We start from the raw sequence: 27,860 nt of genomic DNA on the forward strand, positions 1-27,860 counted from the left end.
CAGAATTACTGTATGCCCCATTTCCGATCAAAATTTGAATTGCCCATTCCTGGGTTTTCAACTCAAAACCTCTTTGGTCTCAAAGTGCTTTTTTGCGGGTTTTCGCCTTGGCCTATCCGTCTTGTTGTTGTTGTTATTTTTTTTTTAGGTAAAGTACCTCTTGACCGAATATGAATTCACGGGGCTAGGCAAGCTTTTGTCATCCATCTCAGTTAAGATCAGAACTCCTCCAAAGAAAGCTTTCTTCACCACATAAGGTCCCTCCCAATTTGGTATCCATTTTTCTCTGAAGTCCTTTTCTATGGAGAGAATATTTTTCAAAACAAGGTCTCCTTCAAAGAATTCTCTAGGGCGAACCTTCTTGTCATAAGCCCGCATAATTCGCTTTTGGTACATTTGACCATGGCGAATAGCTTTCAGCCTCTTTTCTTCAATTAAGTTCAACTGATCATACCGTGACTGGATCCATTTTTCTTCATCTAACTTTAATTCTGACAACACTCGTAGAGAAGGAATTTCAACCTAGATAGGTAAGACCGCCTCCATTCCATAAACCAAAGAGAAAGGTGTTGCCCTGGTAGAGGTTCTGACTGATGTTCGGTAGGTGTAAAGAGCGAATGGTAACTGCTCATGCCAGTCTTTATAAGTTTCAGTCATTTTTCCCACGATCTTCTTGATGTTCTTATTGGCTGCTTCCACCACGCCATTCATTTTTGGGCGATACGGCGACGAGTTATGGTGTTTGATCTTGAATTGGATACAGACATCCGCTATCGTACTGTTATTCAAGTTCAGTGTATTCTCTGATATGATCCTCTCAGGCATTCTATATCGACATATGATCTCTTTCTTTAAGAACTTGTTGACTGCTGATTTCGTAACGTTGGTATAAGAAGTGGCTTTTACCCACTTGGTGAAGTAATCGATGACCACAAAGATGAATCGGTGCCCGTTAGATGCTTTCAGCGAGATCGGCCCTATGACATCCATGCCCCACATAGAAAAAGGCTATGGAGAAGTCATGATATGAAGAGGTAAATGCGGTACATGAATCTTATCTCTATAAATTTGATAGTTATGGCACTTATTAGCATAGTTGATGCAATCCCCCTCTATAGTGTACCAATGATATCCGAATCTCATGATTTGTCTGGCCATGGTGAAACCGTTAGCGTGTGTTCTGCAGACACCTTCATGGACCTCTTCCAATATTTCCTTAGCCTCGACAGCGTCCACACACCTTAAGAGTACCAGATCCTTCCTTCTTTTATATAGGATCTCTCCATCTAAGACATAGTCACTGGCTAGCCTTCTCAATGTCCTTTTATCATTTTCTGTCACTTGGTCTGGGTATTCATGATTCCTCATGTATCGCAATATATCCTGATACCAAGGGTGATCGTCTTTTTCTTCTTCTTCGATATTGTAACAATGAGCCGGAGTCTCATAGATGCTCATTTGGATAGGTTTCATATCCTCCTCTTTGTTTACTTTGATCATTGAAACTAAAGTTGCCAAGGCATCAGCCATCTGGTTTTCATCTCGTGGGAGGTAACAGAAAGTGATATCGTCAAACTCTTTAATTAACTCTAGAACCAGTCTTCGATAATTGATCAACTTAGGGTCTCTTTTCTCTCATTCACCTCTGAGCTGATAGATCACTAATACAGAATCCCCATATACTTCTAGCATCTTGATCTTGCGTTCAATGGCTGCATAGATACCCATGATTCATGCTTCGTACTCTGTCATGTTATTTGTGCAATTGAAATCTAATTTACTAGTGAAGGGATAATGATCTCCATTTGGGGATACCAGAACTACCCCGATTCCGTTACCCACAGCATTTGAGGCTCCGTCAAAATTCAGTCTCCAAGGATGATCTTCTTAAGAGTTTTCTTCAGTGGTTGCAACATACATTAGATCTTCGTTTGGGAAATCGAAGCTCAAAGGTTCATAATCTTCCAGAGCTCTACTGGCTAGAAAATCTACTATTGTACTCCCTTTTATAGCCTTCTGGTTTACGTAGACTATTTCAAACTCAGAAAGCAAAATTTACCAACGAGTCATTCTTTCGTTCAAAGCATTTGACTCCATTAGGTACTTCAGAGGGTCTAGTTTTGAGATGAGCCAAGTTGTGTGGTACAACATATATTGTCTCAGTCTCCGGGTTGTCCAAATCAAAGCACAACAAAATTTCTTGATAGACAAATATCTTGTCTCACATTCGGTGAATTTCTTACTGAGATAATATATTGCTTTCTTTTTTCTTCCCGACTCATCATGTTGGCCTAATACGCATCCCATGGAGTTTTCGAACACTGCCAAATACAATATCAGTGGCTTATCTAGACAATGTGGCATTAGCACTGAGGCATTGGATAGATAATGCTTGACCTTATCAAAAGTTCTTTGGCATTCCTCATCCCATACACTTGGGTTGTGTTTCCTAAGGAGACGGAATATCAGGTCACATTTCTCCGTTAGTTGTGAAATGAATCGGGCGATGTAATTTAGCCTTCCTAAGAAGCCTCGAAATTCTTTTTGAGTGCGTGGCGGGGGTAACTCTTGTATGACTTTGACTTTATCTAGGTCGATCTCGATCCCTTTTTCACTGACTACGAATCCTAGCAGCTTTCTTGACCTAGCCCAGAAGGTACATTTTGCGGGATTAAGCTTTAGTTGAAACTTTCTTAACCTTAAGAATAGTTTCTTCAGGACTTGTATGTGCTCCTTTTCTGTTCTGAATTTCGCAATCATATCGTCGACGTAAATTTCGATCTCATTATGCATCATATCATGGAATAGGGTTTCCATGGCTCTCTAATATGTCACTCCTGCACTTTTCAATCCGAATAGCATCACCTTATAACAAAATGTTCCCCATATGGTCACGAATGTGGTCTTTTCCATGTCTTCAGAATGCATCTTTTTCTGGTTGTATCTTGAGAAACCGTCCATAAAGGAGAAAAGTGAGTAACCTGTCATGTTATCCACTAATGTGTCAATGTGAGGCAACGGGAAATTGTCTTTTGAGCTGGCTTTATTTAGATCTCGATAGTCCACGTACATCCGTACTTTTCTATTTTTTTAGGAACTGAGACTATATTGGCTACCCATTTTGAGTATTTAACCATTTGTAAGAAACCGGCGTCGAATTGTTTCTTGACTTCCTCATTTATCTTTAACAAAACATCAGGTCTCATTCTTCGGAGTTTCTGTTGGACTGGCTTGCACTCTTCCTTTATGGGGAGTCGGTGTACCACAATATCGGTATTTAACCCGGGCATGTCTTGATATGACCATACGAAGACATCCTTAAATTCTCGGAGTAACTTGATGAGATCTTGCTTTTTTTCTGCAGCGATACAAGCTCAAATCTTTACCTCTTTTCCCTCTCCTAAGCTCACTATTTCTACTGACTCTTTGTGAGGTAGGATTTGTTTCTCGTTTTGTTCTACCATTCTTAACAGATCAGGAGATAGGTTACAATTTCAGTCATTTTCGAAGTCCAGAGGATCCTCTATGCACATTTCTTGCTCAAAAGGAAACTCCGAGTCAGTAGCGGCGTTACTCATATCATTGATATCTGGAGACCTGTTATAGGGATGAAGAAAAATCCAAATAACAAAAAAATCGAAGAATATTTATCTGTATGGTATGATTATGAATGAAATGGAAAGAATAAAAGAATGTCTGCTCGAGATGATACGCAAAAGTGCATTTTATTGAAATAACGATATTTCGACATATGCCTATTTCATAAAAGGGTTCTTATTACCGCTAGGCTTAAAGTAATAAGCTTGTTTTGGATATTACTCTGAATTAATTTTAAAAGTTACAATGATCTCCTCCGCGGTCCAATTGTTCAAGACGCTCCTAGACGCATATGGGCAAATGCCTACTTAATTCTCTTCTCTCGTCTCTTCCTTGGATATGGCGTTAATGCTTAAAGCAGACCCTTTTCTTGTTGATTTTCCTTCAGAGTAAATGGTCCCTCCCGACACGAATGTTCTGGATATATAAGGAAAGGTCATTGGCTCCCATTTGACCTCTTCTCCGTTTAAATGCGTTTTTCTCCTCTTTTGCTTCTTCTCTATCTCCTTTTTCTTTTGCCTTGCATTTGGTTTGTACTCTAAGCCAAAATGGTCTCGTTTGTCTGTGAGCATGGGTGCCTCAATCCTTCTTTGTAGGCTTCTTCCAAGCCTTTTTCTGGGCAAAGCTCTTTTCCCAACCATCAATTGTAAGCTCATCCTGGTCGTTTTGGAGATTTTGGGCACCGAGACCTTGTTCCTTTCGACGATGAAGATTGCATTCACAAATTCTAGTGATCGAAAAGAGCATTCTATTGCTTAATCATCTGTCTCCACATATAGTACCTTGCTGGTAACGGATGCAATGATATCCTCTTTTGCGTTTACGATCACCAATCGGCCTTCCGTTATAAATTTGAGCTTTTGATGTAATGACAATGGAACTGCCCCTGCTAAGTGAATCCAAGGCCTCCCCAATAAGCAATTGTAAGAAGCTTTGATGTCCATTACTAAGAAATTCACCTCGTACGTGCTTAGATCGATCAAAAGGGGTATTTCAATCCTTCATATTACTTTTCTCTCGGTACCGTCAAATTCCCTTACTATATTTTGGCACGCCTTCATGTGGGAACTATCCACTAGCAACCTATTCAGTGTGGATAAGGGTAGGACATTTAGTGCAGACCCATTGTCAATCAATACTCCTGGTAGTGTATGTCATTTACAGCGGGTGGTGATGTGTAGCGCCTTTGTTGACCCCATTCCCTCCGACGGTATTTCATTATCATTGAAAAATATGAAATTATCGGCGCTTATATTATTGACGAGATGGTCCAGCTTGTTGACAGAGATATCATCCGCGACGTAGGTTTCGTTTAGTACTTTTATTAATGTGCTCTGATGTGTCTCTGAGCTCAAAAATAAGGCTAGCACTGAGATACGAGCTGGCTGCTTATGTAGCTGTTCTACAACGCTATATTCGTTGTGCTTTAAGAACTTTAAAAATTCTTTAGTCTCTTTTTTAGCCACTGACTTATTAACTAGTCATTCAGGTCTGGTTGTCTTCTCCTTCCTTCGCTCGTCTATTGGGGTCTTTTCTTTGACAATTTCGGTTCTTGCACCCGTGGGATCATAACGTCTCCCACTGCGTGTATAAAAACCTACATCTCGATTTCCCTCTGAAGCAGTAGCCGGGCTCTCCTCCTCCGGGATTGTCACGTTGTAATCATAATTCTAGGGAACCCTTTTGCTATCCTTATAGGGGAAGGATACCGGCTTCTGGATTATGACTCTGGGCGCCATTTGTACTCCTACATCATTGTTCTTTGGTCGCGAAATTATCACCACAGGATGATTAACTCTTTGGACCCCTTCTGTTGTTCCTTCCTATGAGGCGTAAACCTCTTCTTCTTCTGATCCTTCGACTTCTTCATAGAATTTCATCTCTTTATTATCCATCAGATTTTGCACCATGGACCTAAAGTCATTGCACTCTTGGACGTCATGGCCCTCAACGGCATGAAACTCGTAGTATTTCCTCGTTTCTCTGGGTCTTTCCCCTGAACGTTGTGTGATCAAACCTCCTTCTATCATTCTCTTCCAAACCCATTTCAGCAGGGTTTTTACCTTTGATACGTCCATCTTGGTTCTCCTCCCTTTATTTTCAATTATCGCATTTACCCCTTTGTCTGAATGACTAGGTAACGGATTCCCCGTCATATTAGGTCTGGTGGGATCATCGAACTTCACAATGCCCATGTCTATGAGCCTTTCGACTATCTTTTTGAAGGCAGTGCAGTTCTCAATCGTGTGTCCCGAGATTCTTGCATGGTATTCGCATTGAGCGTTTGCGTCATACTACTTAGGGAATGGAGGTTGCAGGTGTTTCAAGTAGTAAGGTGATACCACATGGGCATCGAATAAACTCTGACACAATTCCCTATATGACATTGGGATTGGCGTAAACTGGAATTTTTTCGTGTTAGGCCTCGAGTTTGAATCTTGCCTTGTGGAGCCCTAATGGCTAGTAGTCACAGCCCTAGATTGGCTCACGATTACTGGCTTGGAATAACTTTTATTGTACACGCTCGTGTTGTTCACCTCGTTTTTTCCTTCTCGGGGCTGATTTCTTAGCACTTTTCCCCATTTCAATCTTCTGGCATCTTATTGTGTTTTCTATCATTTCTCTAGACATTACTATGTCTAAGAAGCTCTTAGTAGAGCCTCCCATCATATGGTTTATGAATGGAGCCCTTAGAATATTGATAAAAAGCATGGTCATTTCTTTCTTCAGGAGAGGTGGTTGGACCTGCGTCGCCACCTCTCTCCATCTTTGGACGTACTGTCTGAAGCTCTCATTTTGTTTCTTCTTCATGTTTTGTAACGTGATTCGGTCAGGTGCTATGTCTATCACGTGGTCGTATTGCTTAATAAAAGCTTGTACCAAGTCTTTCCATGAATGGATTTTAGTACAGCTTAGTTGATTGTACCATTTGGCCGCGAACCTGACCAAACTGTCATGGAAGCAATGGATCAACAGTTGATCATTGTGAACGTACCCTGCCATTCTACGACAGAACATGGTGATGTGAGCCTCTGGATAGCTAGTTTCATTGTATTTTTCAAAGTCTGGGGTTTTGAACTTAGGGGGAAGGACTAAGTCTAGAACCAAGCTCAAATCTTTAGCGTCGATCCCATAGTGATAGTCAGCACTTTCCATCACTTTGAACTTTTTCTCTAACCACTTACATCGGTCTTCTAATTCTTTCGAGAGCCCCGCTCTCACTCTCTCGTCTTTTGCCACGTTATCCAGATCAGGGATTATAGGATTAATAGGGTTATCCCCTGGATTAGAGCCTGAGCCTGTTTGATAGTTGATTGGCATCAAGGTATCGGCCTAAAATTGTTGGGGACTGATTGTAACGGATGGCATTCGCGTGTGTAGCTCGGGTTGTGTTTGAACATTCGTCGATGTAAAACCATGAGGGTAGAGAGGATCTTCAGTAACGGATGGCTTCTGCGTGTGTGTCTTATGTTGCGTTTAAGCATTTGCCGAGGTAAAACTAGAGGGTAAAGGGGATCTTCATTGTTATTTCCAATATCGGCTGTAAGGTCATTTCCTTTGTCCGGCCTACTAGTCAGTAGTCGGGTTAGCTCTTCCATCATATTTCTTTGTGATTTCAGCATTTGTTCCCTCATTTCCTACTGGATTTTAGCTAACTGTTATTGCACTTATGCTCGCATCTGCTCCTGCATCTCTTTCTGTATTTACTCCAGTCTTTCTAGTTTTTTATCCATTGCTTTAGTTTTTCTTCTTGTATCGTAGGGATATGTATTTGGGAGATTTTCGTAAGTTTCCAGATTACTGAAATATTTTAATTAATTAGAATCTTTTTATGGCCTTTAATGCATATGATGTAATGTAATGCAAATACATGTATACAAAAGAAGGATCAATTTTGATTCAATTCCATTTAGAAAACTTTACTAGAAAATAAAAGTCTTTACATAAAACTGAGTTACAAATAAAACTTCGCCCTAATGCTCAGAGCCTTAATTTTCCTAAACAATGAGGCTAGCTCCTGCCCCCGATCTGACTCCAACTCGTACTTCACGCCCAATATGTCTACTTGTACTGCCAAAGCTTGCAAGTAATCAGCTACCTCCTGAATCTAGATTATGACTTCTCCCATAATGTAATCCATGTTTCTAACTTGGTCTTGCGAATGGTGAAGCTGTTCCTTCTAACGCTCCTCACTTGCTTCGAAAAACTCAATCCGCATCTCACAGCTTTGTAATGATGCTTCTAATTCTTCGATTTTTCCTTTCATTTCTTCTACCTTCCTCAAGCTTGCTCTCAACTCCATTGTGGTGTTACGGTTTCGGTACTGATGAAGAGACTTCTCGAGCTCTGCCACTCTAGCCCTTAATTCACCATGTTCACCTCTGCTTTCTGACAGACTCTTTTCTAAATCATCATTTAGTGCCTGAGTCTCTTGGAATTTCCTTTCCCATCGGTTGGCCTTGGTCTTTTCCTCTCGAATTTCCTGGCACCATTGTTCTAAAGTTTTACCTAACCTAGCATTCCTCATAGACATGCGTAACTTCTTATAATCTGTCTTTAAACTGTCCAGATCTTCTTCGGCCTTACTTTTCCCTTTTCTTAACTTTTCAACTTCTGACCTCTAAACATCAACATCTAATCTCAGATACATCTTTTCTTCCTCCAATTGTTCGATCTTTTTCCTAAGCTCAGAACTCTTCTTCTCGAAGTCTTGCTTTATAATTTCCAACTCTGACGGGGCGACTTATAATTGTTCCTCCATTGGTCGGGTGCTTTCTACACTTGGTCTAGGAATATTGTCATTGACTCTTTTTCTAAACCATCCATTATATTTAGGTGTCACCATGGAACCAACAACCAACCTCTTTATCCAGCGAGTTTGCTTCCAAGCATCTGATAGTTCCCAAACTTTCTTCTTATAGTGGTCACCTTTATAGGAGAATTCACACTGAGCAAGCTCGTAAGTCGTGGGTACAAACTGCCTCGATTTGTATTTCCTTAATGCAAGCAATGGAGTATACCCAGTAGCTCCCCAAATTCTTAACAACGGCACCCAATCAAAGTTTCCACATCGATACAGGATCTCATCGGGAACCATCCAAAATGCTCTCCACTCTATATCCCCCTCCTTGAGATTTTGAAGAATTTTCATCCACTTCTCCTCTGAGATATCCTCTCTCATTTGTATGGCTGCCTCCTCTTTTAACTGGGAATAAGCTTCAGAAAAGACCCGATAAGAAACCTTGTCCACCTTCCAAAAGTGCTCATGAAAACACACCATCAACAGTTGCGCACATCCAATAAACCGCCCATCGCCTGACTTTCGACACATGCTCAAGGATCTGAACGTCTCAGCCAATATTGCAGGTACAGGTGTGATTCCCTTCTCAAGATGATCGAATAAGTCAGTGACTGCCTCATCCACGTGCCTTAAAGCCTTAGGAAAAATTACCAATCCATAGATGCTTAAGGCAAAGATATCGACCCTCTTTCTTTCATTAGGATGTGTTAAAACCAAATCTCTCAAATTCCCCCAAGGGATACATTTACTATCTCTCTTTTGTTGAATCCGAGCAGTGACCCAAAGCTCGCTCATCCCTGAAATATTCATCAATTTTTTCGTGAAAGTTTGACCATTAAAAACCTTGGCATAAGCTTTTCTAACTTGCACTTTTGGACACCTGAGCAGGGTATTATATTCCTCAACGGTAGGCAATAAATCCACTTCCCCAAAAGTGAAACACTTGTAAGCAGAATTTCAAAATTGAACCATAACTCGGAATAGGTGCTTGTTCACCTTAATATTTAGCAAGTAAGATATATCACCATAGCGTTGATAGAAAAACTGTTTGGTTCCTTCATCCCAACGAGCCCAGATATCTCTCAACTCTTGCAACTCATCCTGTGCTACATTGACGCGAGTGAATTCCTGCAACTCTAATGTATATCCTTCTGCCAAGCTGTCCCCTTTCTCCGATTGTAACTTCTCTGACTATGCACGGACGTCTGCATTATCCTCAACTTTATTAAGAAATTCATTCTCCATGTTAAACTTTCTAACTTAGTAATCGAATACGAATCAACACTTCCTTTAATATGCAATGTCATGCAAAACACAATCAAAACAAAACACAAGTTAGCATCAAATATAAGTGACAAAATACAACCACAACAAAGATAATTCTAACACACATATGGGCAAGTACTAAGGCTTGATGCGGCTCTACCCAAAGATAGCTCTTAAGGTTCACTATATGTGGTTCGGTTCTAGAGAGAAGGTACCTGAACTAGCAGATTCCTCAATCCTCACCCATTATAGGCTCATATAGATCAAGTTCAGTTCAGGAGAATACAATTCCCTATGACCATGCGGAGATGAAAATCTCACGAAATCATAGGTACGGATGTATCCCGAAAGTAATCCACTAGCCCATGCGGAGCTGAAAACCTCACGAAAGCATAGCTTCTTACCCCCACTTAGAAGGTGTGACCATAACGGTCGTGCAATGCAATCAATATCATTCTACAAAACACAAACCATAACAATCATACAATCGAATGCAATCGAAAAAATCATGATTTTTAAAATAAATTTTCAATTCTTTGACAAAGGATGGCAAATAATCAATTTTATGGTTTGACTCTTTTGTTCAATCCCCAGTAGAGACGCCAAGCTATCGAAACCATGTTTTGAAAACGGGAATCGACTTTGGTTTTGAAAATGAAAACGAAAATGGGAGTCGCCACCAATCTTTTTGTTTAGGTGTGATTGGCTCACTTGATAAAACATTTTATTCCATTTGAATCAATTTTGGCCTACGTAAATTTGAGAAAACGGGTTCGGGAGCCAGTGACTTATGAGGAAGGATTAGCACCCTCACTACGCCCAAAATTGGTACCAATTTGATTAAGTATTGTCCTTATGTCTGAGATTTGAAACAATTTTTGAAATATGGTTCTTTAAAAACATTTGAATAGCTTAAGTTGGTCGTCAAAATTCTCTTGTTTCAAAGGAATGTAGCATCATATCCAACACGATAGGACACGATCATTTATTCCCTCGAGAACACGATAATTTTTTACTTCCAAAAATTTATACATTGAAAATTACAAAAGGATGCCCAATTATTTAGTCCAACAAAAAAATCAAAACCCAACACGGTAGGGCACGATTCCTCGAACTTCTAAACATTGAACATTGTCTTGTTTTAGGATTTAAAGAATGCGAATGAAATTCTAAAGGAATATTTGATTATTTTGAACAAACGAGAAATCGAAACCCAGCACAATAGGGCACGATTCCCCGAATTTCCAAGCATCAAACGTTGCCTTGTTTTAGAATTTAGAAAAACACGAGTGAAATTCTAAAGGAAAATTCGATTATTTTGAACAAACGAGAAAACGAAACCTAGCACGGTAGGGCACGATTTCCCAAATTTCCAAACATCAAACATTGTCTTCGTCTTAAGGAATTTTTAAATGAGTAATTATAAAACCAGCTTAAAATGCATTAATTTGGCTTGAAATAAAATGGAATAATTAGTTTTAAAGAGTTGGAAAGTATAAAGTGATATTTGTAAACCAAAAAGGAAAAACAAAAACATGGGATGATATGTATGTATGAAATACTATGATGGATGAATGGAGATAATATAGTTCATTTAATCAACTAACAAGGTAAACAATTAAATTCAACCAATCTAAGAAAAATATTATCAACTTCCTAAGCATGAATGAAGAATAATCAATATAATAGTAATACAAAACGAGAATAATATACAACAATAATATATACATAGCCTAATACAACACAGTCAAATGCAAAATATGCAAAACAAAATGAAATTAAAAAAATAATATGTATAAGGCAAATTTAAAAGGATGAACACATAATACATCATAAATGAATTGTTGAATTTGAAACTATTTGTAAAAACAAACTAAAGATATATATGCTTTCATTAAAATATGCGTTATAGAATGAAAATTTTTAAATCAAATGATATATAAATGTTAAAAATTTATTAAAATACACTCAACGGTGGGAAATTTAATAATATATAGAACATAAAAGTATAGCAAGAATAAGATATAATTTTAAGAAATATACATAATAAGTTCCCAAAGCATATATATATATATATATAGATATAGATTTGGAAATAATTAGTTGTAAAAATTGCATGAGATTAATAATGTATATAGGACTAAATTAATTTTATCATAAATTATATAATGGACTTAAAAACATACTTATATGTACAAAGAAAACTATAGGTATAAAATACATGGATTTAATGATGTGTATAGATCAAACTAGTATGAATCATACATGTACAAATATAAAAACATTTGAATGAAATATTACATAAAGTGTTAATATAATATAAAAAAGAACTTAAAAATGATGATTTTATAAGAACAAAGTAAAGTTATCGAAATAGCTCAACATATATAAAAATATTAAGAACTTTAAAATAATAAGTGTTTTAAATAGAAAGTTCAATTAAAATAACATATATGTATAAATATATATACAAAAATATTTAAATGAAATATTATTATAAAATGTTAGGATAATATAACATGAAAATTTTAAAGCAATGATTTTTCAACAAAGCAAAATTAATAAAGTAATCTCGGCAAAAAAGAAAAAAAATTTAAATGAATTCTTTTAAAAATAAGAATTGTGTAGATAATAAACTTAATTAAAGTAAATTTAAAATAAAAGGGATAATCTGAAAATAAAATAGGCCATTAAAATGAAAAAGGACCAGTGCGTCACGAATGCGAATGTTCAAGGATCAAATTTGGAAATATTCCAAGTCTAAAAATGCTGTGTTGAGACGTGGGTTAAAATGCAAGAACACGTAAATCTTAGGGAAAAAATTAAAAGAAAGAAAGATGCAAACAGGGCTCAATCGAACGTTGGTGCGAAAGAGGAAGGACCAACACGCAAATATCCTTTCTCCGCTGAAACACACAAGTCCTGGGGGCCATCGAGTCGGGTCAAAACGGGTCGGCCTAGACGGCACCATTTTGGAGCCACTAAAACAGGCCCTAAACGGTGCCGTTTTATGTCCATCATTAAAACTAAAAAAAAAAACTAAAACTAATACACTTAACCATTTAGGAATCAAAAGCAGAAAACTAAACACCCTCCTTTTCCTTATTCGGCCGAACCCTAGCCTCCTTTGGCTCAAACGCCGATCTGCCACTATCACTGGCTACCGATGTATTCGAACTTTGGAAGGATGGCTTTTCGGCCTTGAGATCCTTTTTCGACTTCGATTTCAACGAAGCGAAAGGAGAAATCTATGGCCGATTCACAAGGTAAGGTTCCTCTTTCACTTTTTCTTTGTTTTCTAATGCAATGATGGATGATTTGAAGGAAAATGAATCCAGGAAATGTAAAAATTTCAAGAAAGTTTAGACAAAAACCACCTTTTTTTTACTGCTTTTTGTATTTCAATCTCAATGTCTGTGTAAATACAATCTGCTTTTTGTTTGGGCTTTATAGCCGAAAATCGATTGATTTCCTATTGCTATTGTCTATCTCTGCTCGTTTTCTCGCCTCGTTTCTGCTTCATTTTTGTTTTCTTTGGCTTTATTGTCTTGTTTCGTTTCCTCTTTTGCTCTTTTTTGCAGGCGCACGAAAGTCAACGGGGCTGTAGATGGCCGCTTTGGTGTAACTGGACAATGGAGAGCCGAACCTTGGGCGTTGGACGTGCCGACGACGCACGTGGGAGGGGTACGACTCTAGGGGGAAACTAGGGTTAGGCTTGGCTGGATTCGGTTTAGGCTTGGGCCTATCGTGCCATCCGGGTTTGGGCTTAGTTGGGTCTAAGTTGGGTAATTTAGGCCTGCTAATTGTTTGTAATTTGGACATTGAGTTTTGGGTTTTATTATCATTATTGGGTTTTCTAAAGGGCCGGGCAAATTTGGGCCCGTACAAGAGAGAAGCTAGGTGGAATAGCTATGGGCGAAAGAGATAAGTATGATCCTGTCTTATGGGCCAAATAAGTTGAAATTGCTTTATTGATTTTAGTTTAGTCATTTTTTAAGAAGATACAGCACAAATAGATGATATTCAATCATATATTATGGAGTTATGTCTCGTATTTTCGGACTAAACTGTGTGTGATGTCGCAACGAGCAAGTGTTCTTCGTCCCGACGAACAATGAACATCACAACGAGAAGAGAGCCTTTGTCCCAATGACGCGATGCCACGTCACAACGTGACAATGTGCACCTCAAGTTTTTTAGTTTTCGATTATTCTGAAGATATTGTAGTATGATTTTATTTCTAATCTTAATCTATTTAAAGGGGCCTTGTATCTGTGTTTTGAGAGGCCAATTAAGAAAGCAATTAAATATGTAGTACTACAGTACTTTTCTTTTTAGGGCGATAAGATGTAGTCGTAGATAAGTTTTAGTGAGAATGTTCATGATAACTATTAAGAGAATTTTGTTCCCAAATTAGGGCCCTGTTTTCGAGGTTTGAATTTATGCGTTTAGTACATTTAAGTTTTTTTTTTCATATTATACTCACGTTTGTTTACTTATTTAGTGAAAAGTTAAAACCATCTTTGCCCCCGATTTTTCTCTCTTTAAAATATTAGTTGTGCAAAAATAAACTTGCATTCAATATACCCTATTGTAGCTAACCAAACCAAACAACCCTGATGCATTTTTAAAAATAAATATGAAACAATCATAAGAATGAAGCAGGTTAAAAGAAGAGGTGTAAGCTTATGAGGATGAGAAATGTTTCTAGTTTTTGTAGCTAACCAAACAGCTGGTGTTTAGTTGTTGTGGTAGGAGTTCCCTACATTGAGGAACGAAACATCCAGAGAACACTAGTTTCATCCTTTAGAGCTTTGAACACCGTTTCAATGATTGCCTTGGACCACCTATTTTCAGCTATTAGCTTGGAACCAAGGGCCTCACCCAAAACTACAAGTCCTCCCACTTGGACCACCCAATTTCAGCAATTTGCTTGGACCCAGTCTTACTGCAAAGCCTTCATCCACTAGTGCCATGCGACTGTACACTCATGTGTTAGAATTCTGAGATGTTTATTCTAGAATTGATCACCAGATGAGCAAAGACAAATAAAGAAACAAGAAATGAAAGCATAAGGAAGTTTTAAAAACAGAGAGTTCTGTATTCTGAATATTGAAGCTTGAAAATCTTTTTTACACCATGTTTATGTATTTATAGTTTAGGCCCTTAATCATTTCTTAACTACTTAACTATTATAATTAATAACCCAATAACCATTTCTTAATCATTTAATTATTATAATTAACAACTCAATAACCCACTAATAATATGCACAAATATCATGTGCCTTATGTTGGTAATGCAAAGTGTGTAATCCCACATTAATTGATAAAATTTTTTTAAGAGAATTTAAATATAACTTTGTTTCTTATTTTCATTAAGTAATTGAGGGTAAAAGCTCAACACATGTGTGTTGTTGTTGCCTTGCTCGTGTCCACAACGTTAACATTTGTTTATGACATGTACTGCATATTTATTTATTGGATAAAATCTCTTTTTTTTTTATAAATTATCAATTATTGTAGAAAGTTTAGTCAATTTCTAACAGTTGTGACTCAAATTTTTATCCCTTTAAAAAATAGTAAGTCGTTCTCCTCATTTTACACAACAAGAAAAACAGCAACCTCATCCTTTTTTTCTCAGCTCACCTATATTCTTTTTTGTTATATTTTTCAATCAAATTTTCTGACGAAATCCTTAATTTTATTTTCTAGCCTATTTTTTAATTCCTTTTAAATAAAATAATATCAATTGTGTTTCACTTTACCAGTAATACCGTGAAATAAGTCCACTTTATGACTCCCTCCTCAACTAAGGATAATAGTTATAAAGGCTATGAAGAATGACTCAACGAGGGAAGCCCTATTGAATCTCAAACAATTTCTTTGCAAGGCTAGCACTTATCCCTCCATCACTTCTCAAAGCCAACTCTTGAAAACAAAGTGATTACTTAATTAGTCACATCAAGTCAACTTCGAATCTCTTAATCTAATCAACTTCCACTCTACCCCTAAGACCTAGGTAGCAGGGTGTTTTTTCTGGTGAATAGACGTTAGGTTTTTTATTCAATATAACTCAGGCCCCAAACTCTTTATAAAAGTGGATCCTCTCCACCAAAGGCAAGAGACTTGGGTAAAACTCTACACAGATTTCACCATGCACTTGAAAAAGCCCTAACAGCTTTCATATTCCATGTTATTATAATTTATATATTACTAACTAAATTATAATTTGAGTAATGAACTGCATCAGTACTTGTCATCATCAACATTAAGTGTACTTTGTTTACAGTTAAAGTACAGATATGGATGTTTTCATTATGAGACGGTGTCAGTTGTTGTCATCAATTCTATTAGTGGAAGACAGATGTCAGTTGCATTGTTAGTAAAGTAACTAACAGATATTCACTCTATTTCTCTTTTTAAGGCTCTTGAAAGGCACCAATTAGCATGAGACACCCGGTCTCTCAATTTTTCATCTCACCAACCCATTTGGGTATAAATATTGAAGGCAAGTATATCTCTTATTTATTTTTTTAATATTTGTATTCAATATTTGTTAAAATAAAAAATGGAATAAAAACCCAAATAAGAGAAGTGTGAGGTGTCGACCCATCTTGATTTTTCTACCCTTAAACCACACTGTTTTTCCCAGCAATCAGCATAAGGCCAATATCTGAGGCCCCAAAGTTGAGCTTGAATGCTAGTATGTCCAGTAAGTCCCTGGGGGACAAACTGGTTGATGGATGGCCATCCTCCCAATAATCGACAGCATAAATTCCATGTGATGAAGACACAAAAAGACCTTCACACTGCTCTTTCGGTTGCCTTTTTCTTCTTCTTGTCTTCTTAGCTTCCTTTTTTTCATGTGCTCTTGTCACGCTTTAATTGTATTTCTGATATTTTTAAGTAGATTTTTTAAAGATTATAACAAGTTCCGGTCTGATATTTTATTTGGATGCATTACTTTTGGTAATATGTGTTTCATGGGACTTGGAATAAAATCCGAATGAAATATAATAATTTGGCAAGATGTGGGATCTGCATTTATATAAAAATGTGATTCACATTCACATGATGAGCCAAGATGTCAAATTCCCTTTGGCCCTTGGAAACTGAAGAAAAGATACAGAATCCCATTAAATGGAGTGTTTAGCATAGAGTAAGATGAAGAAGTCCAGATGCCAACAGTTGGGGAACCAACCGGCTGCGCCACGCATTTGAACAATAATTGAACAAGCAAATAAAAAGGCTCTCAAGGATAAATGTGGTCATCAATTCGGGGCTTCTGTGACACTGGATTTGGATATTGGACGCGTGTGCCTCTTCAAAACCCTACTTCATGAAAATGATTTTTTTTCCCTTTCATTAGATGAGGTCATTACAGTTCAATTTTGGTAACTTAATTAAGAATTTAGAATAAATCACCTTCTTATTAATATTATTTGTTTAATATTTTCAAATGTGTTCGACAATTGCGCCACTTACCCAAATATGGTATAAAATTTTAAAATATTTAATAATATCTCTACATGATAAATTATAGACAATTAAACGGATATTTATCCGAGACAATTTAAAATAAATATTTTTTTTATATCACATATAATTTAAAGTATATTTTTATTAAGATATTAACAAATTAATATAATTTTAGAACTTTAAATAAATAAAATATTAAGTATTTTTAATTTTTTAAAATTTAAATTTATTTTGATCATTAAATTGATTTTTTTAAAAAAATTTATTTCACTTATTTCTTATATTTATATTAAATAATAATTTATTATTAATTTTTCAAAAGTAAATAATAAATTTTCTTTTTCTTTTCTTTTTTATTATTAAGTTGTATTTTAAATTTTTTGTTACACTAATAATATTCATATATCTTTTTGTTATATTAAAATTCTTAATAATAACATTACATTAAGATAATATTTTATTTTTATTTAAAAATATTTTAATTAATTAAATTTTCTGTATCATTAAATTATTAGATAAGGTTGGGTATCACACATATAAATTTAAGAAGTAGAAGATTATTTTAAAATTATAAATACTTTCTTTTAGATAAATATAAAATATTTAAAATTATAATACATACTTTTAATTTTAAATAAAAAATATAGATTATATATACTTTTAATTTTAAATAAAAAATATAGATTATATGAACTTATAAGTTATATTTTTTATAATTTTAAATTTTAAATACAAATTAAGCAACTAAAATCATAAGCTATAAATACAATATGCAAATAGTACAACTTAACTAACTAAAATAGTCATGTCCATATATTTAAAGCTTCTTGTATTGCTGATCAAGCAATATTACACCAATAAATCATTCATTTCTAGAAATTTTTTGTTGTATCTTTCAGTCCTTCCCTTCAAAAGCAAAGATGTCATTGTCGATTTTCAATAGGACACATTCTTTTTTCCGACCAAACATCGGAACTGAACAGTCCCATGATTTTTCCAACTCAAGAGTTAAAGAGGTTTTGACAATAGGCGCCATACGTTTTGGATGTATCATTCATTGTCGTTGCTGACCATTCATCTTCTGATGAATCCTACCATCTCGATGATATCATCTATTGATTCCAATCAAGCTTCCTCTTTGACATCCATCACATATAGCTGCACTTAAAACACTTTGAAAACTTTGGATACCCTTGTAACCATTGAAAATTGTTGAAGTGATTAATTCCTTGAAATTAAGGAGCGCTGAGAATAAAGAAATTGTTGGAGTTTATTTTATCTAGTATCAACACGTTTGATGGTAAGAAAAGATCTTTTGTAAGAGGGTTGACTAGAAATTTCTGGTAAAATCATTATAATGACAATATTTCAATTTTTTTTTAAAAATTTTAAGTTTTAAACTTGGATTTTAATTATGATGTTATATTAATTTTTAACAACCCACCAAATCAAATATATCTATATGTATTTATTCAATAATTTATATTAATATGAATCAATGATAACTATACCCTTCCAAAAAAAAATGGTAACAATAATTACAAGATATAATAAATTTTTGTATTATAAAAAATTCTAAAGTTTAACCTCAAAATTTTTGCCTCATAAATAAAATTATTTTCTTTATTGGATAAATATAATATTGGCTGTATCAATTATAAAAACATATTTACCTACATTGGTGCTCTAATCACTTTTTTAGTTCATCCATTTTGTATACTTCGTAGGCAATGAAAATTATATGTCACAAAATTTAAAAAGTTAAATGATTTCAATTAATTATATTTCGAAAATATGATTAAATTTATCACACAAATTTAAAAAATTAAAAATATAAAATTACCATCATTAAAAATCGTAATTAAATTTTATTTTAATTAATATTTATCTTTATACTTCGAAAATAGGATTAAATTTATCACACAATTTTAAAAAATTAAAATGTAAAATTACCATCTTACTATTAATAATATTAAAAATTGCCACTAAATTTTATTTCCATTAATATTTGTCTTTATATTTCGAAAATATAATTAAATTTGTCACAATTTTATATTATTTCGATTAATATTTGTCACTAACTATCTACAGATCAAAAGTCCATCTGATGAAATAAAGAATCTTTACTTTATTTGAAATTTTTATGTATACTTAGGACTTTTTTAATATTTATTTTATAATTTAATAAATTAGAGGTATGATATAATCACCTTTGTTTATTATATGATTATCTCTTTATTTATTTCATGTTAGAATACTAAATTTAATTTTTATTATTTTTATGAATATACAATTAATTTAATAATTAAAATATATCTAGATTTAAATAAAAATAAATTTAGATATAACATATATATACAATGATACTTAATCAAGTAAATCTAATTAAAATTTTATAAATAATTTTTGAAAGATAAAATTCTACAAATCTCTTATAAAAGTTTTATAAGTATAATACAATAAAAATATAAATAAATGTCTCTAATTAAATCTGAGCTGGATTATTATTATTCACATCGACATATATTTGGTATAGTAAATCTCGAATAAGAGTATTTAGGACCAAATACTCCATCTTTACTGACTTAAAGACGAGTACACAAATCAATCAAACATTGTTTTTTAGACCAAAATACCCCTATGTCAGTGCGAGCTCCATCGAGGCTTTGCATTTATCTCTCGTCACTATCCAAGTGATCCAACCAATTCTGCCACTACACTACATCCAAATTCCAAAACCATAAAATTCACACCATCACCACCGTTTCTTAGTCGCGACGTGGGCGGTCTAGATCCTCCCACTTTTCACATTTCCAATTGTTAGTCTTTACCCTATCCTATTGATTCACGTTTCGGTATCCGGTTGGCCCACAGAACATTATTAAAAGGAATTGTATTTAATGTCTTAAAAAAATAAAAGACAAGGGACACCTGGCAGTCGCTAAGAACCAGAAATGCAAAAAAGAAAAAAAATAAGAAGGTTTAATTATAGTAGAGGTCACCCAACTATAGTTTTTTCTTTTCTAGTCATCTAACTATGAAAAGTTACAAAATGATCATTTAACAATTCAATTTTGTATTTTTTTTGTCACCAGCAGGCTAACATCAAAATGGAAACATCTGAAAATCCAAAATAGTTGGGTGATAGAAAAAAAGACAAAATCGAATAGTTGAGTGATCATATTATAACTTTTTGTAGTTGGTTGAGAAAAAAACCATAGTTGAGTGGCTATTAATGTAGTTTACCCAAAATAGAATGCTCATTGTTTTGTTTTTACTTTGGCTAGAATATTTTGTTAGTCCCTGGACTTGTATAGAATTTGAATTTAGGCCTTATACTTTAAAAGTTAAAAATTCAATCCTCTTACTTTTTCAATTTAAAAATTTTTGTCCAATCATTACCATCGTTAGTAGTTTCTGTCAAAATTTACCAGCTTACCATTTTTATTTCCTGTCGATCAAAATTTCAAGTTGACAAATTTGGATGATTTTAGTGACTAGGCTGATATTTTTAAATAAAAAAATAGGAGGACTTGATTTTTTTTACTTTTTAAGTACAAAGACTAAATCTGAAATTTAGTCAAAGTACAAGAACTAATAGCACATTTTAGCCTTTTTACTTTTAATTAATCGACCGATTTGTACTATTTACACTTTTTCTATTTTGGGTTTGGTGGGGTTCTGATATTTTTATGTTTTCTTTCAATTATTTGGTACGTTAAATTTGGATTTATTTTTTTCTTTTCCGAATTAAAACGCTGATGTTTTCGTTAAGCTCAGATCTTCAACTTTGTGATTGTTGAAAGACATCAAAATTTCTGATTTTACCATTACTTGAAGTTGATCTTTGTATTGCTCTTCTATTTTCTTTCTTTTTTTTTTAATATGAATATGAATATTAATATGATATTTTGGGTTTTATTGAAAAGTTTCCAAATATAGAAAAAGTAAGGAGCTTGATTTTATATGGTAATTTTCCAAATATTCATCTAGATACCATTTTGTCGACACTATTTTATCCAGATTTTATTAGGGACTAACATGATCTTCAAGAACTTTGGAAGTAACCAACCGCCGTCAGGTGATGGCGGCGGTGGTAATAAACCGCCTGGGAATTATCCGATAAGTAGACAGCCATCGGTCTATTCTCTAACCTTTGATGAGTTTCAAAGCACAATGGGTGGAATAGGCAAAGATTTCGGGTCGATGAACATGGATGAGCTGTTAAAGAACATTTGGAGTGCTGAAGAAACTCAAACAATGGCTTCTCCCGGTGTTGGCCTAGTGGGAAATGGAGGGTTACAAAGGCAAGGGTCTTTGACTTTGCCCAGGACACTTAGCCACAAAACTGTTGATGAAGTTTGGAGAGAGATCTCAAATGAGTTTTCTATAGGGACTGAAGCCACTGATAATATGCCACAAAGACAGCAAACCTTAAAGGAGATTACTTTAGAGGAGTTTTTGGTCAGAGCCGGTGTGGTAAGAGAGGATAACATCCAATTTTCTGGGAAGGACAATAATGTTAATGGCGGCTTCTTTGGGGAATTACCGCAAGCAGGGAGTAATACCAGTGGGTTTGGGATTGGGTTTCAACAAGGTGGAAGAGGTCCAAATTTGATGGGGAATAGGCTACCTGATGGTGGTAATCAAAATGGTATTCAAGCTTCCGATTTGCCTATGAATTTTAATGGAGTTAGATCCAATCAGCACCACTTAACTCAGCTTCAGCAGCAACCATTATGTCCTAAGCAACCTGGTGTGGAATATGGAGCTCAGATGGGTTTGCAAAGTGGTGGTCAGTTGGGGAGTCCTGGAATTAGGTGTGGTCAGGGACTATATAATGGCTTGATCCATGGTGGTGGGATGAGTATGGTTGGTTTAAGATCACCTGCTAACCACCTTTCATCAGATGGGATTGGGAAGAGTAGTGGAGATAGTTCCTCAGTTTCACCCGTTCCTTATGTGTTTAATGGAAGTTTGAGGGGTAGGAAAAGCAGTGCTGTGGAAAAGGTTGCTGAGAGGAGGCAGAGAAGAATGATAAAGAACCGAGAATCCGCTGCAAGATCACGAGCTCGCAAGCAGGTCATTATGTTTTTTCATTTCATCTAACCTTTCCATCTTCATAGCTCTTTAGTTCATCTTAGAGTAAAGGTAGATACTTTGGAATATGATTGTTACCAGTCTATTGCTTCGACAATGTTTCCCGCATATGGATCCTGTAACTGAGTGACAATTTTACTATACTTTAGAATGCTCAATTGATATCTCTAAGATTTTCAACTCTGCTTTTTAAACACTTCATCTTTGTAACGTGTTTTACTAGCCATTGACCATCTTTGTAACAAGGTAATGGAGCATTCTAACATATAAGAATCAATGAAACTGTTTATTAAGGTTAACATCCTTGACCTTGTTGGTTTTGTTATAATGAATTAACTATAGCGAATCAAAACAATCTTATCCTATGGTTTGTCTCAAATACTTGCATTGAAGTTTCCTACGGATTTTGCCTTCATTGCTTCTCAACTAGGCTTATACAACGGAGTTGGAAGCAGAAGTTGCTAAGCTGAAAGAGGAGAACCAAGAATTGCAGAAGAAACATGTATGTTCTTTCCCTTCTTTGTTAAAGTGCACTCGATTCTTGGTATTAACATTCTCATTAACTGTTCTCCGCTGCTGCAGGATCACATCATAAAAATACAGAAAAATCAGGTGCCCACAAGTTCTCATTTTTATATCTGTTTTTATTCGATTACAACTTATTTCATGCCCTACTCGAATATCACCAAGCATCACTGTTCTTCCGAAGTTCCATAGTGTTTCTGTTGGGTTCACTATGTATCTGTCCATTAGAGTGTCATTGTCGTTTCACTTTACTGGCATGGTTCATTTAGAAAGTGTTTGGTTGAATAGAAAAGCGGAGGAATGAAAAGAGTAGAAAAGTAGAAAGACAATAAATTTTGAGTTTGATTGATATGGAAGAAAAGAAAATAGGAAAGAAGATTATTTTCATCCTAATACATAAAAACTAATCCTCTCAAATTGAAACAATGACATGAGAGAAAATGAGAGAAAAGTACTCCTGGATTTAAATTTATGCATTTCTCAAATGTTCTATGTTCTTTTCTTTCATTTTTTAATTCTACCAAGCAATGAATGGAAAGAAAATGACTTTCTTTCAATTTTCTCATTTTTCTTACCAAACACACTTATAGAAAGATAAATTATATTTTCTATTTTTCTACCCAATTTTTCTTCTTTCCAATTTTTGTTCAATTCTATCAAGCAAAGTCTTACGGTGAGCTTGATTGAGTAGAAAAGTGAAATGTTAGAAAAAAAATTGAGTACGCTTAGTGGAAAAGAAACTGGAAGGGATACCATTTTCCATTCTAATGTATATTCCAAATTGGAATGATAAGAGGGATGAAAATAAGCTAAAAGTATAGGTTAGTTCAAAATTATAAAATTTTTTTAAAAAAAATTCATTTTATTTCTTCTTATTTTTCAACTCTACCAAGATGGGAAGAATTTTTTTTTTCCTCAGTTTTTCTTTCTTTCCTAGCAATGTCAAAATATATATATTTATTTTTTTATCTCTTAAAAATTTCATTCTAAATTTCTTCCCACTCTACTAAACAAAACTTTAAAATCATTTTGTTTTTATGCATGCATGCATAATATGATACAGGATGATATGGTATGGTATGGAATCCTCTAAAAACCCATCCATATACGATTAGCCATTCGTGGTGAATGTTCTGCTTTGCTGCTTAACAGAGTGTTTCCCCATGCTTGGCAAGTTTTTAAACTTATGAAATGCAGTTAATTTTGGCATTAACCTTGAACGTAAGAATGTGTTTACAATTTATAGGAGTTAAATTGCTGAGTGTTGGATATATATACGAGTATATAACTTTTAAATCTTTTTCATATATTTAAGAATTATATATGTCTTGTATTCCGTTAGATGCAAGTGTTTGAAAGAAAATGAGGATCCAGTAACTAAGATTGCAATTAATCTTAGTGAACTGATTGCTTATTTAGTTTTTACTTGCTTCACTTTTTAGGTGCACGCTCCTATCATATTAGAGCATTAAAAAGAAACGTATACATATATACATTAGCTGCAAACACCAGTTTTCCCCCTTAGCAATTATAATCATCTTGAATTATATTAGAAAACTTGCTCAAATGTTGACAACCACTAAATCAAATGTTTGACAACCACAGGTGATGGAGATGATGAATGTGCAGCCAGGAGCTAAGAAACGATGCTTGCGACGAACACGGACAGGTCCTTGGTGAATCAAAAGGGTTACGTTAGTTGGTTTTTGTACATATTCGGAGAGTTGATGAATTAATGTGGTCTTGGATTAAAAAGACTTCTTTTTTCTTTTTTTTCCGGTAGTATAACAGTTTGCCATGAAAATGGATATGGAAACTTTACCTTCTTTTTTTACAAGCGATAGAATTGGAGGGTTCAAATAGATTATGTAACTGTTTTTTCACAAATCATATCTGATTTATACATGTACATGCTGATGGAACATGTCCTAAAAGTGATTTGACAACAAGCTTTATGAGAATCTTCTTTGTCATCAATCTATTTTAAGTTGGTGTTTGTGGAGCTCAACATCTGACAAGGTTCCCAATCGAGTGGAATTAACGTAATCTTGAGGGGAATGAGCTGACACACCTGGTACTAATAATCCAATTACCCTCAACATTCTCAAAACCCAACCTTCCTTGTAGTCTGGACCGTACATGTAAGGCAAAATGATGCCCCTAATAAGCTCCCAAACTGCATTCACCATCTTCGGAATCACCCATAGTAAAGAAAAGTAATTCTTGTTCGGTTGTTCTGGTAAGACCTGCATCGTTAAAATCGTAAACATGAATACGATACCATGATATGTATATTAAACATGTCGGAAAATCGTTCTTTTCCAACTTACCTCCCCAGTGTAGAAACTATTGAAGAAGAGGCAAGGTCCAAAATGCTTAAACAATGTCATTTTATCATCATAAGGAACCCTAGGCACCAAGTCATTGTTGTAAACATATCTGAAATATTTCACATCAAATTTTTTCATCTTCTCCTTCATATATTCCCCAAAGTTTTCGTCCCCAACCCTTGGTTGTCCAAAGGTGAAAACCCCATCCAATTTCTCCAACAACAGTTCTTCGTCATGTAACATCAGCACTGCAGCAAACAAAATAGCTAAAGCCCCACCCAAACTATGGCCAGTCACTATAAACTTGGCATCTTCATTCTCCTTTAGAATCTCCCTCAACTTTTGTCTAATAGCGTAGTAGGCAAATTGGCGTTGGCCATCCCTGTGTTGTTGGATCTCCTCAGGCCAACCGTTGTTCTTTTGCAAGCCGAGTGCTTGCATGAAACCACTGTGGGTCCTGGCCTTACCCATGGCTTTAATCTTGCACCAAGAAAAATCAGCATCAGTTCGCCAGTCGTCGGCGTCGAATGGGCTTGTCCCTTTAAATGCAACCACATACAAGTTGGGATTTGCTTGTGTGTCTTGAAGAATAAAAGCTTGGGTTGAAGGAAGTCCTCTGTATTCTGTACCAAAATCAAACACATTTCTTAATATGGATGTGATCTTTACATTGCTTGCTGCTTGATTTACACACGGATCGATCTTAAAGATATGGTTAACACCCTAGATCAATAAGTACTCACATTTTTTTTTAAATTTAGCTCAAAGATCAAGAGCAAGAATGAGAAATAAATGCATAAATAATGTTGATATGGTCGAATAAATTGATTAGTAAGGGACAAATTACATATAATGACAAATTGATTAAAGCAACTCACCTCAATTAAGGATTAATTAATGCTATAAATCAAAAGCAAAAAGCCTCCCATTGGTGGTTGGCCACTATCATAGCAACTTGTTATAAAATATTTAAAAAATGGGATTTAATTAAATTTTATTATTCTTAAATAATCATCATTATTATTTGATTTGTAATTAAAAAGTAATTACTTATTTAAATGCAAATTAAGGGATAGAAAGTTGCACATTTTGGTTTCTAAAGTCCATCTTTTTTATTGTCCAAGTCTTGTTCTTGTTGTTCAAAAAGAAAACCTACCTAATTCTTAAGACATAGTCAATAAATAGATTCGGTGTTATTTCGTTAACCCCACGTTAAAGTTGTCTAATATGTTTAATTATAAATTATTATTATTATGATAGAAGGGGTTATGTATTATTAATTACATTGACTTCATTTAATGCTAATTAAACGAAGTTGACAATTAGGGAAAAATATATAATTTGTGGACAGCCCTTTTATCATTTAATTACTATTTTTATTACCTCATAACAATGTTTTAAAATATACATTTATGTTTTAATTGAGTCAATATGCAAGAACATAATTTACTTAAAAACACATTATAGAAGAGAAAACTTACCATTCCAGCAATGAAAAAACTTGACGAATTTCCTCTGCTCAAAAAAGAAAAAGAAACATTGTCATATATTCTTTTAATTTAAGAAAATATTTGATGCACTGTCGATAATTATAATTAATATTTAATTATGTTTAATAAAATTAATATTATTTATTTGTAAATCTTTTAATGTTTTTTATTTTGATGGTGCATGAAATCTATAGGTTAAAAGATGGAAAATTATTTAGAGTAAAAATGGAAAATACGTAGTTACGTACCTTCCAAAGTTGGGTGACTTTGGTTTCAATGAAGGCTTCATTCTCATAGGATAATTTGGAAGCCATCATAGACAGCGAGGCTTTGTATTTTTGGTCGGCTGGCTTAATGTTTTCGTCTAATTCAAGGCGAGTGTCGGTGTTCCCTATCATCGATGTAAACTTCGCGGATGTTCGCTTAGGCCATTCTGTTTTCCCTGCACCATGAAAGGTAGGTATGATGATGAAAATAATGATTGCAAACGCTGTTTTAATTCTGTCTCTATTTCTCAAACAAAATAGGCAAAAGAGAAGTCAGTCTGCTAAATTGTTGAGGACATGCAGCTAGTAGTTTACCTGTTGGAAGATTTAGTAGGAGACGAAAGAGGCCACCGTTGATAGATAAAAGGTTGAGCCACATCTCGATGGCATCCCCCATAAAGGCCATAGGTTTCTTTACCCAAATGAGGAGTATTTGAAGAACAACGGAGACGAAGATGGGCCATCGAAGAAGAAAGCTTTGATGCTTGCTCCCAGGACAATCTATGAATCCTCTTTTCTCCAACTGAGGCGAGAATAGAAGGCTAAACAGATCAAACAAAGTTGCTTTTTCTGGGTTTAGTAAAAAATAATCGTCGCAAAAACCTTGATGAGAAGCAGCCATATGGCTTGGAAGCTAATGAAGAAAGAGATTTGAGGAGTTGTGTCAACCAGTTCTAAAAACTGCAGGAATCGGCAATGAGAAACTCCTATTTAAGTACATATAGAACTAGAAATGCTTAATTAATTCTCCTTTCACTGTTGCCTTTCTCCGATATCAGCGTTGAACAAATCAAGGGTCTTTGAGCAAGGACTGAGTTGTCCTTCATTTTTTATTTTGGATTTTTGAGTTTGACCAGTAAATTAAATACAACTTACTGCGGAACTTTATTCTTTCTTCAAGCATAAAGTTTTTGATTTAATCACTCACTCTCTCTCTCTCTCTCTATATATTATAAAAAAGGTAGACAAACAAATTAAAAATATTTTATAAACATTTTAAAATA

The 27,860-nt window shown here is 34.8% G+C and overlaps 4 protein-coding genes across 4 annotated transcripts; 2 read left to right on the forward strand and 2 right to left on the reverse strand.

Moving 5' to 3' along the window:
- Positions 1-6,108: 6,108 nt before the first annotated feature.
- LOC107960629 (uncharacterized) lies at positions 6,109-6,918 on the reverse strand. Its single transcript, XM_016896943.1, has one exon. It carries the CDS (start codon positions 6,916-6,918, stop codon positions 6,109-6,111), a length of 810 nt encoding a protein of 269 aa, XP_016752432.1.
- A 5,583-nt stretch (positions 6,919-12,501) lies between these two features.
- On the forward strand, positions 12,502-14,103 carry LOC107961226 (uncharacterized). The gene is made up of 2 exons (XM_041111920.1): positions 12,502-12,930; positions 13,246-14,103. Exons 1-2 carry the CDS (start codon positions 12,502-12,504, stop codon positions 13,369-13,371), a joined length of 555 nt encoding a protein of 184 aa, XP_040967854.1. The 3' UTR covers positions 13,372-14,103.
- A 6,717-nt stretch (positions 14,104-20,820) lies between these two features.
- LOC107957550 (bZIP transcription factor 23) lies at positions 20,821-24,679 on the forward strand. Its single transcript, XM_016893082.2, has 4 exons — positions 20,821-22,227; positions 22,676-22,747; positions 22,828-22,857; positions 24,376-24,679. The coding sequence occupies exons 1-4, from the start codon at positions 21,187-21,189 to the stop codon at positions 24,448-24,450; spliced, it is 1,218 nt and encodes a 405-aa protein (XP_016748571.1). The 5' UTR covers positions 20,821-21,186; the 3' UTR covers positions 24,451-24,679.
- On the reverse strand, positions 24,617-27,783 carry LOC107957548 (triacylglycerol lipase OBL1). Its single transcript, XM_016893081.2, has 5 exons — positions 27,172-27,783; positions 26,839-27,032; positions 26,582-26,615; positions 25,101-25,723; positions 24,617-25,016 (listed from the first exon to the last, which is right to left on the reverse strand). The coding sequence occupies exons 1-5, from the start codon at positions 27,476-27,478 to the stop codon at positions 24,744-24,746; spliced, it is 1,431 nt and encodes a 476-aa protein (XP_016748570.1). The 5' UTR covers positions 27,479-27,783; the 3' UTR covers positions 24,617-24,743.
- Positions 27,784-27,860: the final 77 nt, after the last annotated feature.

This window comes from Gossypium hirsutum, chromosome A05 (genome assembly GCF_007990345.1).
Source record: "Gossypium hirsutum isolate 1008001.06 chromosome A05, Gossypium_hirsutum_v2.1, whole genome shotgun sequence".
Classification (NCBI taxonomy): domain Eukaryota; kingdom Viridiplantae; phylum Streptophyta; class Magnoliopsida; order Malvales; family Malvaceae; genus Gossypium; species Gossypium hirsutum.

Excerpts from the sequence above, each read along its gene's own strand:
- LOC107960629 (XM_016896943.1), bottom strand. The coding sequence starts at position 6,918 with ATGCCAATCAACTATCAAACAGGCTCAGGCTCTAATCCAGGGGATAAC.
- LOC107961226 (XM_041111920.1), top strand. The coding sequence starts at position 12,502 with ATGCAAACAGGGCTCAATCGAACGTTGGTGCGAAAGAGGAAGGACCAA. Across the intron at positions 12,931-13,245 it reads ATCTATGGCCGATTCACAAG|GCGCACGAAAGTCAACGGGG; the intron begins GTAAGGTTCCTC and ends TCTTTTTTGCAG.
- LOC107957550 (XM_016893082.2), top strand. The coding sequence starts at position 21,187 with ATGATCTTCAAGAACTTTGGAAGTAACCAACCGCCGTCAGGTGATGGC. Across the intron at positions 22,748-22,827 it reads AAGAATTGCAGAAGAAACAT|GATCACATCATAAAAATACA; the intron begins GTATGTTCTTTC and ends CCGCTGCTGCAG. Across the intron at positions 22,858-24,375 it reads TAAAAATACAGAAAAATCAG|GTGATGGAGATGATGAATGT; the intron begins GTGCCCACAAGT and ends TGACAACCACAG.
- LOC107957548 (XM_016893081.2), bottom strand. The coding sequence starts at position 27,478 with ATGGCTGCTTCTCATCAAGGTTTTTGCGACGATTATTTTTTACTAAAC. Across the intron at positions 27,033-27,171 it reads CCTACTAAATCTTCCAACAG|GGAAAACAGAATGGCCTAAG; the intron begins GTAAACTACTAG and ends TTCATGGTGCAG. Across the intron at positions 26,616-26,838 it reads AAGTCACCCAACTTTGGAAG|AGGAAATTCGTCAAGTTTTT; the intron begins GTACGTAACTAC and ends TTTTTTGAGCAG.